The sequence below is a fragment of the Mercenaria mercenaria genome, chromosome 3 (genome assembly GCF_021730395.1).
Source record: "Mercenaria mercenaria strain notata chromosome 3, MADL_Memer_1, whole genome shotgun sequence".
NCBI lineage: Eukaryota > Metazoa > Mollusca > Bivalvia > Venerida > Veneridae > Mercenaria > Mercenaria mercenaria.
The window spans coordinates 76707724-76726730 of record NC_069363.1 but is presented as its reverse complement, the minus strand read 5'-3'; the positions used below and the strand labels follow the sequence as shown (position 1 = coordinate 76726730).

Sequence of the window (19007 nt, the reverse complement as noted above, 5' to 3'; positions counted from 1 at the left end):
GGTCACTCCATCACAGGTCAAGGTCACAAGGGGATGGACATAGAAAACGTTTCAATCAATGACTTGAGAACTACTTGACCCAGAATTTTGAAACTTAATAGGATGATTGGACATGCAGAGTAGATGACCCCTATTGATTTTGGGGACACTTGATCAAAGGTCAAGGTCACATGGGCCTGAACATGGAAGACCATTTCCAATTGATAACTTGAGAACCTAGCCCAGAATGTTGAAACTTAATGGGATGATTGGACATGTCAAGTAGATGATCCCTATTGCAGCCAACCATCAGTGTCTCTTTCACTTTTGCTTTTGTCCCCTATTGACTTCTTGCCTATACGACTATGCTTTTGGGGAGACGTGCACTTTTCTATAAATGCAGCTTCTACTTTCTACTTGATCTTACCACATTTTCTCTCTGATTTTCATGAAACCATGGATGATATTTTTGTCTTTTGAAGTCTTGGTCAGATAGGGTCAGTCTAGGTCACAAGGTAATAATCATAGAAAAACGTGTTTGAACCCTATAGTCAACATGTTTGTATAAATGAAATCTAAGACAAATTGGAATCTGAGTCAGCTGTAGTCAAACTAGGTCAGGTGGGCGGTACAGGACCTTCGGCCTATATGTTTGGAAACGACCTGTATCTCCAAAAGAAAATTGCTACTTCACCTGAACACAATCATCCAAGTTAAGACATGTTTACCGTCCTGTATCGTTTTATAAAATGTAGATAAAGTGTTTAGCTATGTTTTTCTCGGAAAATACCGGTAGATCGTTGGGTCAAATTATAGAAAAACCTTCTTAACATACCAGACGCCACATTTTTGTACACGCTACTTAATCAGCATGTTTGTGTTAACATTTTAAATTAGGTCATCTAAATTTAACAACTAGTTTATTCAGTCAGTCGTAGAAGGACCTTGTTATGAAGACACTGCTTTCATCCGATCATGCTTTTGTGTCAAATCCAACTTCGTGGGCACGGACAACCTAAAAGTTAGGTGTAAAAAGTAGGTAATTTTGTCAATTCTTACACATTTTCTACCTGATCTAATACATGACACGCAGAAAGTTCGTCTTTCGGAATAAGAAGAAAATATGGCCGAGTCAGGTTAGCAGTATGGGGCATTAACTTTTAGCCTGCTGGCGGCAAGTGTTTTTGCCTTTGTGACCAGTGCAGACCAAGATCATAAGGGAAGAAAGTAGTTCCGGTTGTGTGGTGAAAAAACAAGAGACAGAAAAATTAAATAATTTTGATTGTTATAGGTGGTAGAGTGTTGTAAAGTTAAGCCTCAAGTATAATATAGGTATTATTTTAACCCTCTGATGAGAAAGACAGGTAAAAAATTGGGAGAAAATGGCAGAAAAAGGCTCTGAAGCGAGTGACTTGAAACAAAATGGCGGAAACAAAATGGCGGCCCCCATGGGTAAAAATGTAAACAAAGACAAAGATAGGAAAATGTCCCTAAGTAAACAAGATAGAGGGAGGTCAGGGTCTAGAGACAATTTGAATGGTGGTACTGAAAGGCAGAAATCCCCTAGCAAGATTGAGACTTGGAATTGTGATGTCTGTGATTGAAAATTTGATGATGTGAATGATTGTCTGTTGACTTGTGAATATTGTGGAAACCACAGGTGCTTGAAATGTCTTGGATTCACAAAGACAGTGTATAAAGCGATAAGCAGCAGACCTGATATGCCATGGTTCTGTAATGAATGCATGTCGAAATCACTTAGTATTTTGAAAGATGCTAAATCTATTGAAGATCGCTGTTCAGACTATCTTTCAGACTTTTCAAAAATGGTGGAGGACAGGATGGCTAAGATGGAACAGAACATGGACGACATGCGTGCAGATATATGAACCATGAAGGAAGAACTCTTGAAGGAGATCAAAGACACAGGAAAGTCAGTAGTTGGTGTGGTAGGAGGTGTGAGTACAGAGACAAATAAGGTTAGTGAAAATTCAGCGGATAAAGATAGAATTTTGAGCTCGTTGCAAGAAAGAATGGATCGCAAAAACAATGTTGTTTTTACAATGTAGCAGAATGTGATGGTAATATTAAGGAAATAAACACAATGAAATATACACATTGCATTACAGTCGGTATTTTGAATATCAATATTTGAATACAGCTACAGGGAAATTTATACCATTGAAGAAAATTAGAACAAGCAAACCTAGTAAGAAAAATGGTATTCACCTGAATAGAAAGACATTGACCAAAATGAGAAGAAAGGTGCGATTGTGGAAGAAATACAGAGATAGTAAAGATGAAAGTGTTTATGAACAGTATAAGCGAGTCAGAAACCAAGTAAGAAAGCTGTCACGAGATGCTGTCAGAAAGTATGAAGAAGATATAGCATTGGCGGCTAAGGAAAATCCTAAGAGATTCTGGTCGTATGTGAAATCAAAGTCGAAAACTAAGTCTTCAATATCAGATTTATATAAAGATAAAAACAAGAGTGTATTGACTGAGTCAGACAGAGAAAAGGCTAATGTTTTAGGTGACTTCTTTTCATCAGTGTTCACAGTAGAACCACAAGATGAGCTCCCAGACATTAGAGTAAAAGATTGCCCAATGGAAAATGAAATCGTGATAACGGTTGACATAGTTAAGAAAAAATTAGATGAACTTGTGATCAACAAATCCCCAGGACCAGATAAGTTAAGCCCAAGGATTTTGAAAGAACTTAGTGATATCCTAGCTTTACCCATTAGTATAATTTTTGAAAACAGCATAAACACTGGCGAGATACCAAAGGAATGGAAAACCGCAAACATAACAGCAATCTACAAGAAAGGTGACAAGAAAGATGCGGGGAACTACCGACCTGTGAGTTTGACATGCATACTATGTAAACTTTTAGAGAAAATTGTGAGAGAAAATATGGTGAAACACATGAAGAAGTAGGACATGTTTAGTGATAAACAGTTTGGATTTATATCTGGAAGGTCAACAGTTTTACAACTCTTGGCAGTTCTTGATAAATGGACAGATATTCTTGATAGAGGTGGATCCATCGACATAGCTTACTGTGATTACATGAAAGCGTTTGATAAGGTCTCACATAGACGTCTCCTTCATAAACTTAGAATTTACAACTTTGGTGAAAAATACATTAACTGGATAAGAAATTTCCTCTCAGACAGAAAGCAGAAAATTATATTGAATGGTTATGAATCAGACTGGAAGCCAATATCGAGTGGTATTCCTCAGGAATCAGTGCTTGTGCCTATGTTGTTTGCGCTATTTATAAATGACATACCGGTAACCGAGAATATCCAGAATCACAGCCAACTATACCTTTATGCGGACGATACAAAGATCTTCAGAGAACTTTCAAACGAAAATGACAAGCATCTACTGCAACAAAATATTTATAGTATGAGTGGATGGTCTGACAAGTGACTTTTACGCTTTCATCCAGATAAATGTAAAACAATGACTATCAGCAACAAGAAAGAACCTGAACGATCATACAAACTTAAACCTGACTCAAAGTTAATGGAAAAAAGCAGTGCTGAAAAAGACATAGGCGTGGTAATAGATGATAAGTTATCATTCAGCCAACACCTCGTGGAAAAGGTTAACAAAGCAAATTCAGTGCTTGGAGCTATGCGGCGGTCCTTTGAATACCTAGATCTACAAACTTTTAAGAAACTGTATACAGCCTTAGTCCGCCCGCATGTTGAATATGCACACCCTATCTGGAGCCCTTACAAGAAAAAGGACATTTTAATGGTTGAAAACCTGCAGAAACGAGCAACTAAAATGATCCCTGGATTATCTCACCTCAACTATGAAGAACGACTCCGCAAACTCAAATTACCGACACTAAGCTATAGAAGAGCAAGAGGGGATATGATAGAAGTGTACAAGTTGCTTAACAAAAAATACTATTTCAACGAAAAGGAACTTTTAACACTGAATGAACATTGTACCACCAGAGGAAATTCCATGAAATTGTATAAATCTAGACCCCGCTTAGACATCCGAAAGTATTCATTCAGTCATCGTGTGGTGGATATGTGGAACTCGCTGCCAGATAATGTGATAAGTGCAGGGACACTAATAACCTTTGAATCGAGGCTGGATAAATATTGGCAAAACCAAGAAATTTTATATAACTTTGAGGCAAAAATAACTACCGGACAAGATATAAATTGCCGAGAGCTGGTGTCAGAGGAATTACACCTTCTACCAGAAATCAACTAAGGTAAACTAAGGTAAGATCAGCCTGCAGGTCTGCACTTTTCGCTATTTAGTCAGTACATTTTCAGTGAACACTCCTTTGAATAAGAAGTGGTACTGCCCAAACTGAATGATGGACTAGTCCAGTTCAGAAATTTAGCAGAGTAAAGGTTAATAGCCCTCATAATAATGGTTGTAAAGTAAACCATCCATAATTTCATACGAATCCCTGTCAGGATACGTATTATAAGACCCAGGGAAGTGCCTACGCCTTTAGTATCTTGAACAATGCACTAAGGTAACTATGTCTTAGACTAGCTGACAAATGATGTAGAATGTCATTTGTTAAAACGTATAGCTAGTGAGACCAAATATCTCGTATACAGTATAAAATTTTTCTCTGGCTACCTTGCCTAAACTATTCGTGACCAATGATTCGTAAACGATTTCAATTATGAGCTACATAATTTCAGGTATCAGGCAAATCAATAAATGTTTTAAACTAATGTAAATCGGCTCAAAATCGTATAGGCTGATGACACTTTACTTGACTGGTCTTTTTGTTGAAGTTCCCGTCAGACAATGTCTTTGAATCTACAACATACGAGTCATATCGTATAGGCATACAGACACTAACGCATAATGGCGGATACAAATAGTCCTCAGTTTTTTGCTCTGTAGAGCTATTTCCCTTCTTTTCTTTGCAATTTTTTTGGCAAAAAAATCATATGACAGATCTGTACTTGACATGTAGGTAGCATCTAAATAATGAAATAACATGACAAAATTTTTCATGGAAACTTAGATCATACACCACCTGTATAATTTGGGGTCTCACTTTTTAGCTGATTTTGCAGTTTGTGTGTTTGACTGAAATTATTTTTCTCGCATCAAACATGACCCCCACTTTTCTATTTGATTTTTAGTTAGCACTGACAATATTCTTCAAGAAAATGTAAGTTACAGACATTTAAAATGGGTCCTGATGTGTGCTGCGGTCATTAGAAATAGGTCAATTTTATATAGAATAAAGAACAACAACTACATGTATTTAGTGTGTTATAACCTATAGATGCTCAGCTTATGTCCTCTTAAATTCTTAATTGAAGCTACAGCTCAATGTTTGCTCTAACTCCTGGATGCTCAGCGCCAACGTATTACATATAGCATTCAACTACCATATAGGTATAACCCCGATGCCTTGGCTGTACTTCGCCAATAACGCTGAACCGTGTCTATAAGCTGAACTCTCCTACTATCTCAGTAGATTACCAACCACTATGTCTCTGCCTCAGCTTTCCGATGCTCAGCCTAGTTTAGCTAACGTTTATAACATTCCACTACCGTTAAGGTAAAACTCCTATGCGCTGCCCTATAGCTCAAAGCCTTGTTGAAATTCTGCAACTCTTCTTTAGTCTATGACCTTCAAACGCCTTTTTAATAATTTATCCGGCCTGACAGCGAAGTTGCAATAACTTCCTCATCAAGGTACTGGGATAAATTATTAGTTGAATCCCCGATGTGTCTACATCAATCACTGAATACAGAATGATCTCTTTCAGTCAGTGTTTAAGTTTAATAACGGTCCATCCGCCCTTTCAGACACAATGAAGCATAGAAGTACCACGCAGAGTATATAGACGGCAGAATGACCTCTCTGTCATCCACCTACCTATTTATACCTTAGCAGAAGTGTGCTTTAATTGGTGTTATTTATAGAACTTGTTTCTGATTGGTCCAAACAAGTACCGAGTATTTTACAACAGGTACTTGCAGTTCCCTTTAAGGTTAAAGGTCATTAATTCAAATCCTTCTTTGTTTCATATAAAAAACGACAACTTCAGGTCGTCTTTACGTATCTTCAGAGAACATCACTTTTTCATACACCTATTTTTTATGAAAATTCTATCACAAAGTAACGAAAAAATGAAAAGAAAATATGGGGTTATGTAGTTCCTAGTGAAATGCCAGTCAATTGTGGTCTTCTACCCTAAAAATGGCGCATATTTGCTCACGTCCGCGCAATAAACACCTACTTCCGGTTTCGTTCTGCAAAACTTGCCATGTGGGGTGTATGAACATGAAAACCGTCTCATTTCATGCAGAATGTATACTAGTGGTGAAAAATGGTGATTACAGCACTCGTTCTACAAGAATTTGCGCAAAAAATATGGGAAAATTAGGATCTATTTATTATGGACTTCTTTCGATACACCACGGAAGCACATTTTCGACCGAATTACTGTTCCTATCTACACCACGGAAGCACATTTTCGACCGAATTACTGATCTTATTCCTATCTACACCACGGAAGCACATTTTCGACCGAATTACTGACCTTATTCGTATAACTATCACTGTAATTAACCCAAATCGTCCATAAATGACCAAAATCCTATTATCTACAGCAATTGAACTATAATTATCGGAAAGGAGACGCTTACTTATTACATCAGCAATATATCAACTATACACATTATTCTGACAATCCCGTCTTGCTTATCTTTTCAACCTTGTAAGAGATATTTGAATACATTACAGTGGATTAAAAAAAGCTCATATACTGATACTGATAGAATTCTTTCAACTGAGACTTATCGCGAGGTGCTCGCCTTTCCTTTAATTTTTCACATGAATGTTTGAAAAGATCCATTTTAGCTTACTTGTGGGAATGACTGTCATTCAAACGTAAGTTTCTTTTTGGCCTAAATTATTCGGATAAGACATGCAAACAAATAATCCATGTGACATTACTTGTGTGGGCATGGCCGTCTGTTCAACCAGTTTCTTTTTTTTTTTTACCTAAACTGTGTAGGACATATCACCTAAATTGTGACGGTATGTCTTATTATCCCACAAAAAGTTTTCTTATGATGTAAACTGTATGGATATGACTTGCTATACTTTTACTGTAGCAGAGCACAGTGTACAACGGTGCAACGTGATGTTGCACATTTCAGTCCCTATCGTTAACAGGCTCAATCAAACCATAGTCTGCCATTATTTTGCTGCTTCCACACGGTGTTCTTACAGACTTTATTTGCCATCTGTGTAACATAAATTGTGTCAGTATAACATGTAACCAAACAAAAAAATTCAAATAAATTACATGCATGAAAAAATCCAGATCAGCACACAGGAGAATCACACAAAACAGTTATCCCAGACCTGGCACTGTACCGTAGTCAACATTTAGTCTGGACTTTAAATCATTGGATGCGTTGATGGCATACATGGAGTACTCTTTTCCGCAGTTGACTAGGGCTGCAAATATAAGATTTAATTTTTGTTCTGATATTTTATTTTATTATCTACCTATAATAATTCTGTCAAAAATATCGCTTGTATTTTACTAGTAAATATGAACAGGCAGAATAAAAATCCATATCGTACCTTTTGTATTGTATGTTGCCAGGCTACTTTCATTAATAAAATATAACGCGCACAAAACTACACTCACTGTTAAAACATTAAAACTTTCAACGACAAACAAAATATGGTGGTATATAATAAAAGGTTCATTATAACAGTAGCTAGATCTGGGATTTTGTATTCGGCTCTCGTGGATTCTGCCAGGTCGGATCACACTCGGTGCGCTTGCATCCCAGATCAAGTTACTATTATAATAACCCTATTTTATTTGTTATCAAGGTATATATGTATATATAAGGTTAATAATGCTTTAAATATTCATCTTAAAGCAGATAAAACAGTTTTCCAAATAGATGTTATGCGAAGGCCTACTTACATGGTTAGAAAAACACTACTTTAATATTGAACACGAACTGTTATATTTAGAGGCATAAAGGGAGGTAATAAAAACTATAGATTAAAAAAAATTCTTATATATTCAGCAATATTAAAACCTTTAACAAAAGTTAAATAACGTAATAATCAGAAGTAGGATTTAACAAGAAATTAATGTATTTTATGTTTATAACGGAAACTGTGGTAGCCGTATTTTAAGTAAAGGCATTATGATTTTTTAATTTATGTGAATGATATGTCTGCAGTGGTTAAAAATAAACTGTTACTCTATGCTGATGATTCTGCTATAATGGTCTCTGGTAAAACTAAGTCATCTATTGAAAATGATCTAGCTAAAGATCTTGAAATGGTTAGTCAATGGTTAATTGATAATAAATTGTCTCTACATCTGGGTAAAACTGAATCTATTATATTTGGTTCCAAGCCTAAACTTAGGACTAATAGGGACCTTAATATACAGTGTAATGGTCAAAATATTAATCCTACCTCAGCTGTCAAATACTTGGGTGCAACCTTAGATCAGAGTTTAACTGGTGAATCTATGGCTAGTTCCATTATTAAGAAAGCTAATGCCAGGTTAAAATTTCTTTATAGAAAGAAGGCCTATCTTAATGAACATACTTAAAGACTTTTGGTTTTATCCCTTTATCAATGCCATTTTGACTATGCTTGTTCATTTTGGTATCCTGGTTTAACAAAATTTTGGAAGGACAAACTACAGGTTACACAAAATAAATTGATCCGATTTGTATTGAACTTTGAACACAGATGTCATATTGAACAACATCATTTTATTTCCCTAGGCTGGTTACCCGTTTCCAGATGAGTTGAACAAATTACTCTTTGTCATGTTTTTAAAATAAAAAATGGTCAATCCCCTGATTACATGGGTCATCATATCGTTAAACAGGATTCTGTTCACGCATACCAAACTAGATCTAGCCAAAATGGGTCATTTGTGCCACCGAAAGTTGAAGGTTTTGGTCTAAAGTCTTTTTCCTACTTGGGCTGCAAGTTATGGAACATGCTGCCTCCCCACATAAGACAATTGCCCAACATATCTAGTTTTAAAAGGGCGGTAAAGGACCACTTTCTTAACGATAAGCTTCGTTGCTGAACTTATGTGTTTTTTTCTGTTATCTAGTCCCTGGTTGTAATGCATTTTTTTAAGAAATTATATTTTCACAATGTACTGTGATATTGATGTGATATTGGTGTCTATTTATTCATCTGTCTTTCGTTTAATCAAGAATCATAAATTGATTAGTTTGAGCAATTATAATTACATATGCATAACATATACGTTATTTTATAATAATGAACTCAGTAATTTTTTTATATATATTCATGTTAATGTTTCATGCCTCTCTATGTCAGACCATTGGTACCAAGGACCACAATGGAAATAAGAGATTGTTTTTCTCTTTCTTGTGTCATCCTTGATATTGATGTGACTGGCATAGTTCATAACACATTACTTCATATGACAACTTTTATATGTGATTATAAATTTTATTATATGCATGTATTGTAACTATGTTATGTTTGTTCAATTATCGAAATAAATCTATCTATCTATCTATCTGTGAGCCTTTAGTAAATTCTTGATGGTTAGGGCAGAAGATTTTAAGTATTTTGTTGGGTTTAACGTCACAGCGATACTTGTATAGGTATGTGACTTTCCAGCTTTTGATGGTGAAGTGAGATATCGGATGTCCATCCGGGTACTTCTACTGGCACGAGCGGGTGCCTGGGTAGAACCACTGACCTTCGTATGCCAGTTGGATTCTTCCTCACATGAAAGAATTCTACACTATGAGCAAGGTTTCGAGCCTACAACAGTTAGGTGGAAGTGATTCGAAGTCAGGTACCTAAACCACCCGTCCACGGAGGATCCCCTACAGTTTTCTGAAATTTTGCTCATTTGTGGACTTCGACGAATGAGCTAAACGAGCTATTAAAATGTTTTCATGGTGTGCGTTTTTAATTCATTAGAATTTATCTCAATACTTAAGCAGATTTGACAAGGATTAGAAATATTAACATGTCAAATGTATATGCTAAAAATGATTTAATTCATTTTTGTCTAAAAAAAACATCTTTTTTTATGTATAGACAGATATAGTTCAAAAAGAAATTTCTAAATCAAGAATGTTGCAACATTTTTAAATGCATAAAAGTAATGACACATCATGGTGCTTATTTTGAAGAACAAAAATAGAATTCAAGCCAGTAAGCCTGCCAAAAAAAAGCACGAAAGTATGTCGGGATTTTCTTCATTCAAAACTTGGAAAAAGAAATTAACAATGCCTTATTGATATAAAAGCTTTCCATCTGAAACCAAATGACATTTTCCGAATTCAAACTGGCAGAATAAAACCTACCAGATGTAAAAGATAAAAGCACACAACTATCAGTGCAACTTTAACAGTAAAATTACACAGGAAGCTCGATAAAATATCATGAATATTTCCTATTTCTACCTTTAAATAGTTCCATTGGTACGTAATCTTTTCTCATTGTGTCGTACAAATGCGACACCCAGTTGAGATGTGTTGTAGCCACTATATATGTACTAAGCGTCGTTGGTGCAGCTGTCGTTGTCATGGCAATCGTTACCTGGCGACGTTTCAGTTGGTAGTCGTAGTAATTATTCCGGACATAACTAGATTTTAAATATTTTAGTGTGTAAGGGAGATAATGTAAATGAAAGTCATTACTTAAACAATAAAACACTTATATTTCATAACCTTATACGTTTTGTGGGCGGGTTTACCCACAACCAAAGTTATTAGTGAATTTCTGACAGTCATAGAATCTTTATTTTATTCCTAACCACATCAAACATCAATCAATTATCAAACAGTCCTAATTTAACCTCCATTAAGACTGACCATTTTGATTTATATAATATCTATTATTTTTATAAGATCCATGATAATGAATAAGAGTCGTCCAGCTGACCATTTAGACTAGGTTACTTCTTGATACATGTGAGGTCACGTAAATATCACTATAGATTTGTAGCTTTCATATAAGATTTTATTAGTCTGGCATTTGTTTTGTTACAAATACAGTGTCACAAATAGATCATTAATAAAGCAATATGTAAGATATTTACGAAGTAAAGGTACAGAATGTTAATTTTTTACAGTGAAGTCTTGCTTTTGTTTTGTATGCAAACTATTTGTTGTTCTTTGTTTTATAAAATTACATTTTGTACAGATGACATGACATTTTAAAAAGAAAATGTAAATTCAGGTATTCGCTGTTAAAGAATGGCATAGAGATGCGCAATAGTTGCACTGAAACAGAAAATGACTCTACCAAACCCGCCCCACCGGACGTCTCAAGGCTTTGATTGTGTATTTCAATCGGGCTCCGTAATCAAATTACACTCTGTAGAAGTAGAAATCGCCGAAAGACGCAGTGACGTAGCAAAAACAACAATAATCGTCAAAGAACTAATATGCGTACCTACATATATATTTACACTCTACGACGTAAGAACTCAGAATTTCAAAGGGACGCAAGATATTTATAAGTATGTCAAACGAAAAATAATATACATCTATAAATGCTCTTACTGTGCCGTGTAAATGCAGCCCCTCTCGACAATGGAGGAAAGTGCCCCTCTCCTAACCGATGGAGCTGACAGCGAGCCACCAAGACAAATTAGTAGACCGATGATTGTAAACAACATAATAGATATGGCGGAAATGCAATATACTCTATGCTCCTATAGATAAGACGATCGTTTGATAAGACAAACGATAAAACAATATCCAAATCTTCCTAATATAGTTTCTGGAAGATAAAGGCACGGTCACGGTCATATATTCAATATTTTTATCGTAAAAACTGAAAACCTACACCACATATAAACATAAATTATCGCATAGTGCGGCAGTTTTGCTTTGATCTTTGCAGTATGTTAAACATGGTAACACACATTATTAGTACAAAACCTGTGCTGATATTTTACAAAACTGTTACGATATATATCAACACAGAAATCTCTATAGAGTTTCATTAGAAAAAAAGTGTTGCGATATATATATATCAGCACAGTAAAACTGTTCAGATATATATCGCAACACTTTTTCTCTATTGAGGTCCTATCGAGGGAGTATAATTTTTTCCTTTCAAAGAAAAGATGATTTTAGCTCCAATTTACAGTTCACAGAGAAAGAATTATCACAAACACCTACATTTATAAAGTAAAAGAATAAATAAACTAGAATATTTCAAAAACTCGATAGTTATCACCAAATTCAGCAATACATGAAATTCTGAGATTTCTCTATTTGATTTTTTTTTACAAACAAAACAACAAGTTTTACAATATGTTTGGCCAATGAAATGCAAAGATTTAAAACCAATGCAGAATTCTGTTGGATACTTTAATCTGGGGAACACATTTTCTAAAACAGAAGTTCTAGTGTTTCAGTCAGCGAGGCGCAGAAAGGGAATCAAAAGAGTAAAAATAATAATAAACAAATTTAAATGAAAATAATATATAAATTTTAATGATAAAACTATGCGATAAAACAGTTATAATATGTAATGCTCGTGTGTTACGAGGATATATCAGAGCTAGGGGTACATCTCGGTATTTTTCTCTGCACATATCTGTCTCGGCCTACCAGCCTCGACGATATGTGCAGAGAAAAATACCCTCGATGTACCCCTAGCTCTGATATATCCTGGTAACACACTCTCACACATACTATAACTATTACTTAACACACACACGAACAACGACAACCTTGTTGCAAAATGATGTTGTTTGTCTATAAGGTCTCTTTGTTTGTAATGTTAATGTAATTGAATTTCCTAGATGTGGTGTCTGATTTCTGCCACAACGAAAATTGCTGTTCCTTTTTCTTTCTCCTCTGCTACAATTTCAGGACAACATTTGCTATTATGCTCTTTCTCTCATTGATTATAGCGCGCCATCCAAACCGAGGTATGCAGCGCGGCGACAGAACGAAAGTACGGCACTTATGCAAACCTTGATAACACACTAACTGTTGTATTGTCTTTGTTGAGGAATGAAAAATAAACAAAACAAGGCAATGACAAAATATCATTTTTTCTTTGTCGTTCTAAAATTATGTCACGCAAAAATACAGAACTGCTTTGTCGTTGTGATGTCGTGACTCGCTCGGAAACAAAACAAAATTTTCTGATTTTTTCTTTTGTCGTGAGTGATATTTTTTGTTTTGTTTTATTTTCTTCTTATTTCATTGCCTCTTTCTAGGTAATTAAGGGAGTTTGAGAGGGGATAAATCTTCCAGAGCTGTATATCCTTGTTAGTCATGAAAACGTTTTGAGCAACCGTTGAGTTTACTATTTTATCGAAAACACTTTTAGCTTTAATCATGTTCAACATGAAATGTTTATACTGTATTCTAATGCAAAAATTTAGTGTTGGATCCAAACGCTGTGGTCCAAAGCATGTGTTGACCCTCCCCGGCTACTTCCCTCCATATCATGTTTTTCGGGGCGTCCCCTGCCCCGCACCCTGCCCCGCCCCCTTGTTCCTACACCTATGCCTTTGGGGAATAATGCAAATTCTAAATTCAGCAGTCAAAATTTCTGACATACCGCGTGAAACGGACACAAACATATATGAAGAAAAAAGTATTTAGCTGAAATAATAGTGATGCAATTACTTACATTTGTCAGTTGATTTATACATAAACAATATTTAATATAATATGATTTCATTCTAGATTCTAAATATAGAATATTGCTAAATACACGACATTGGTCCTAGGTTTGAGACGGGTCTCGAAAATTCATCATCGTTCTCATTGGTCAGTTTAAAGACTGAGTTTAAATAAGCCAGTCAGATGCTAGAGTTCTGAGACTGGTTCTCAACCCCAGACCCATCTTTTTATGGCAAAAGCGTAATAAACGAGCATTCAAAATGTTCAAATTTGTAAAAAGTTTTTTTTTTTAATCTTCTTGCAATTTCAAAATTTCGAGGACTGTCACAGCAGACATTACGAGTTCGGGTATAAATTAACACCAAAATATGATGAAAATTATACATAAAAGCTTTATTGTGTCTTTAGAGATAGTATTAAAAAACTAGTCCGAGTTTACGCCTGTCGTAAAGATCCAATGCGCAATTTCAGCATCCAAAATCGATTTACGACTTCGCGGGAGTCCCTGAAAAAAAGAAGATAAAATAAGATGGAATATATTTGTTCATTTTATAAACATACTTCTTATTTTCATTTTAGATGATATGCTGTAGATTCTGTATCATTTTACAAAAAAAAATAATAAGATCCTATATGCTGACGTCACTAAATACTAAATATTGTAATAAGAATGTTAGTTACTGAATTACAGTACATGTAATTACAACTATAGACCCTTAAATATGTACCTGTTTAAGCTCGGACTCCAGAATGTTTTGCGGCCTTTTCTCTCTTCTCGCGCAAAGCGTCATTTCGCAAAAGCTCTGCCATTAGTTGTATTTCCTCTGATGTGTATTTTACCTGGCAATGATGAAATACAGAGAGCATGAAATTTAGATTCAAAGGTATTACGGATTAGGATATGAAAACACAACGCTAAGAATATTTTTTTTTTTTTGCTTTTATTTCTCTCAAATAAATGGAAACCCTCCGTGTTGCACTGGAATTTGAAGAAAAAAACAACAACAAATTACGTATTACAAAATGCTCCGAGATCATCCGAGATACTGCGCTCCAAGCAAACACAATCAAACAAAACGAAAGAGAAAATATCCCAACAATTTAAAGCGGACAGCATTTTAGATACGATAGAAACAAGAGATACCATCTCTCCCATTTCTAATAAAACGTTAGCATGAATCGTTCAGCATTAGCCCTGAACGCTACTCAGTGAGCATTGTATAGATAAAACTGACTAGCGGGCAATACACGCTGTGCTTTGAATGCTAGTCCATGTACACCGTCAACATTAATCGTTCAGCATTAGCCGTGAATGCTACTCAGTGAGCATTGTACAGAGAATACTGCCCAGTGGGCAATATACACTGTGCCTTGAATGCTAGTCCGTGCACATGGTCAGCATCAATCGGTCAGCATAAGCCGTGAATGCTACTCAGTGAGGAAAGTACAGAGAATACTGCTTAGTGGGCAATACACGCAGTGAGTGCCTTACATACTACACCGTGAGCACGGTCAGCATTAATCGGTCAACATTATCCGTGAACGTTACTCAGTAAGCTTTGTACAGAGAATACTGCTTGGGGACAATATTGAGTGAATAGTATATGCAGTGCCTTCAATACTACTCCGTGTACATGGTCAGCATTAATCGGTCAGAACATAGCTGTAAACGATATTCAGTGATCATTATATAGAGAACACTGCATAGTGGATAATTCACGCTGTGCATTGAATACTACCCCTTGAGCACGGTCAGCATTAATCGGTCAGAACATAGCTGTAAACGCTATTCAGTGAACATTGTACAGAGAACAATGCTACGTTTGCAGTATTTAATGGGTAGTAAACTCCTTAAATACCACACAAAGAGCACGGCTAGCATTAAGCAGGATTAAGTAGGATTTACACTGCCGCGGCGCTATTCAGTGAGCATTGTTTAGTGCAGAATATCTATTTTAGAAAAAAGTATAGTAAACATTGACTCATTCTGATGTCTTGCGCCAGAAGTAGACGTATTAAAAGTCCTTTAACAACATACAAATATATAATAAAATTATGCGTGTACATGTATATTAATATGCGTTTATAAGGATTCTACAATGATATAAAGTATAAAGTCAAAATTTCGGCATGCAACTCGATTTTCGACATACCAACTAGAAATTTCTACCAACACATCAACATAAATTTGATCGACGCGGGTAAGTAGCGGATGCTCCAAAAGCAGGTCGGTCGAGGTCCAGTAGGAGCAACGAAAACGTGAGTTCGCTTCGGGAAATACTCTTGAATAGCCCAAAAAAGTCAGTGAGACGTTCTTCCTCAGAGACCGGAATTCCTAAAACTTGTGTTCATGACATAATAAGGAAGGACCTTAAACTTTTTTCTTAAAACATTCAGATTATGCAGAGTTTAAATATCACAGATCAGGTTCAGAGACTTGATTTTTGTCGCTGGGCAGTTGACGTTGCCGACGATTACGCTGACGCATTTCATGATATATGGTTTACAGACGAGTCGCATTTCCTGCTGTCTGGCCATGTATGCAAGCAAAACATGAGATTCTGGGCAATGAACAGCTTCATTGTTTTACAGACTATTGCATAGTGAGAAATTAACGGTTTGGTGTGCTATGTTGTTGCACGAAGTAATCGGTCCATATGTGTTTAAAGCCCTGCTCCCGTCCTACCTTTTAACCTTGAATTATCACTGAAAAAGCATGAAAACCCTGACTATGAACAGTGCCACTTGTTAAAATAGAGTCTATTTTATATAAAATTCTATATGAAATATCTGTGGTTTTGCGTGCTAAAGTGTGGCACGTGGCCGTTAACTGCTACCTATTGTAATCATGGGTTGCATACACACAAAAGAATTTGAATAGCCGGTGAGCAGGGCTTTAAGAACAATGTGAATTCACAACGGTACCTGTCGCTTTGAAAAAACAAGTTTGTTACAGCGCTTCGAAAGCGAACGGAATATACAAAATGTCTGGTTCATGCAGGATGGTGCGACGGCACATAATCTCATATTGTATTAGATTATCTTCATGAAACCTTCGGCGATAAGGTGATTTCCCGATGATACCCATAAGTGAAGGATTGTGGACAATTTTGGCTTGCACAGTCCTGATTTCTTTCTCTGGGGCTACCTGAGGTCGGCTGTTTACAGACCAAAGCCAATTTACAAGATATGCTGTGGAAAACATCAAACGGGAAGTGAAGAAGATCAATGAAGAAATGTGTGGAAATGTCAATTACAATTTCATAGTGCAAGTTAAACAGGAAAAGCTGATTAAGGGCCGTCATCTTGAGAATGTCATTAATTATCGAAATGATGCATTTGACACAAAAGGTACTTTGTACTAAAAATGTGAAAATGATAGTAGTATTGGTTGACATATTTTTTATTCCACTGTTTTACCACAAAACTTGCATCTTTATCTTATATGTGTGCGTATTTTGATGCAAATTCTCCAACATTAAATCAAAATTCTGAAAGTATGAAAGAGTTACCTTTCTTTTCGAACACCCTGCATTATATGGTTTGGAGTAAGGGTATAACTTAACACAAAAACTGAACAAAATATTTAATGTATCAAATGAATTTCTCGTACAATAAAACAACAGATCGAGTAGGAAAGAATTGTAAAGATCCAATGCGCAATTTCAGCATCCAAATCGATTTACGCCTTCCTAGAAATCACTGAAAATAGAGTAAAATTGAATTAGATTAAACAACATAGAAGGATATATTTGTGTTCAATCTGTACAACAGCATCTTGTATAAACAGATTTCTTCTTTATCAAGAAGAAATGTACTGTGTTACTCACGCAGTACAGACTGTAATTGAAACAGATTTACATGGGCTTTAATGTATCATACTCATACAATATCGCCCTAACATGATATTAACCGGTCATGAGATTATCCCGCACTGGCATTCTATTCGGAGTAGAAAAAAATGTTTACACGTGTCTACCTGTCAAAAAACGCTGACTTGTCCCCTCTGACCTTCCGTACTGATGTATGAATAATGGGCTAATTCGTTTCACTTTTGCGGCGTACGCCGTTTCGCCGCGTACAACCGGCTATAGGCGTTCGTTTGGCTTCCCGGCACTGCCCAGGGCCCAGTTGTTCGAAACTTTAACAGGCGATTAAGCTAACAGTTGATTAACTTTTAGGGTTATTTTTCAACATTTTAGAAGACTTAGAAAAACAGCTGTATGAGTTAAGAATTATGAACTTTGAAAAATCTTTACAATAAAATCAAAACATCATACTTGTTTCTCCCATCAAGACTAGTGCTTTGAATCAAAGTTTAACCAGCGGTTATTTGAACAGCCGGTTAAAGTTTTGAACAACTGGGCCCAGGTCTATCCGGCGTAAGAATAAGAATATTATGCTCGGCAGAGACGCGTACTTTATTATTTTATTCAATTCGTTTAATAAATTCAATATGAAAAGACACTCATGTAATATCCTCTATATAATACAGTTAGTCCAATAATTATTATCACTTTATGGATATAGGAACCACACAATTCTTCAAATATTAACTTGAAAGTTATCGTTGTTAATATTTTCTTCAGTGGGGGTTTGGGTGGGGGTTGGGAGGCGGGGGGGGGGGGGGGGGGGGGTTAATCAATGGGATTTTGATAGCCCTGTAACTTTCATGAGGGGATTATGATAGCCCTAATATTTTCATGAAGGGGATTATGATACCCCTGCTTTTTTCTTTGTGAGTATCTTTCATTTAATTGATTTTCGAATGCAAAAATATGGTCACTGATTCCAAGAGAAAGAAAACCTGACAGTATTATAACAAAAACCAAAGAATCAGTGACCATATTTTTGTATTCGAAAATCAATTAACTGAAAGATACCCAGCAGGAAACAAAGTACTATTTCCCTTGGAATCTCAAATTATATCTTTTGTATTCCAAAATCAACTGACTTAAAGATACACACAAAGAAACAAAATACTATTAAAGAAACTAACCATCAGCTATCAACTGAACCACGGATGTCATCATATATTATTGACCAGATCAAAAAAAAGAATAGTGGCCCATCTGAAGATTAGTTTTCTTAAGTCCAAATTTGATGAAATTTACGAAATTCTGATTGATAAACTTGTTGATCTTTTATTTATCTCAGAAACAAAATTGGACAGTACTTATCGTGATGCCATTTTTGAAATACCGGGATTTAAATTGGAAAGAAGAGACAGGAACATTTATGGAGGAGGGTTAGTGTCTTTTATCCGTACTGACATTCCATCACGCAGACGGACAGATATTGAATCTGACTATTTTGAAAACATTATATATGAGGTAAATTTGAACAAATCTAAATGGTGTTTT

General features: G+C 35.7%; 2 protein-coding genes and 1 long non-coding RNA gene across 3 annotated transcripts; 1 reads left to right on the top strand and 2 right to left on the bottom strand.

The window, feature by feature from the left end:
* Positions 1-3450: 3450 nt before the first annotated feature.
* On the top strand, positions 3451-4224 carry LOC128555936 (uncharacterized). Its single transcript, XM_053539773.1, has one exon. The coding sequence runs from the start codon at positions 3451-3453 to the stop codon at positions 4222-4224; it is 774 nt and encodes a 257-aa protein (XP_053395748.1).
* Positions 4225-7218: 2994 nt separating this feature from the next.
* Positions 7219-11712, bottom strand: LOC123523419 (uncharacterized). Its single transcript, XM_045301101.2, has 3 exons — positions 11557-11712; positions 10453-10634; positions 7219-7465 (listed from the first exon to the last, which is right to left on the bottom strand). The coding sequence occupies exons 1-3, from the start codon at positions 11670-11672 to the stop codon at positions 7359-7361; spliced, it is 405 nt and encodes a 134-aa protein (XP_045157036.2). The 5' UTR covers positions 11673-11712; the 3' UTR covers positions 7219-7358.
* Positions 11713-14016: 2304 nt separating this feature from the next.
* On the bottom strand, positions 14017-14486 carry LOC123523421 (uncharacterized). Its single transcript, XR_008370410.1, has 2 exons — positions 14373-14486; positions 14017-14149 (listed from the first exon to the last, which is right to left on the bottom strand). It is a non-coding gene; the product is annotated as an uncharacterized LOC123523421 (long non-coding RNA).
* Between the last annotated feature and the right edge of the window lie 4521 nt (positions 14487-19007).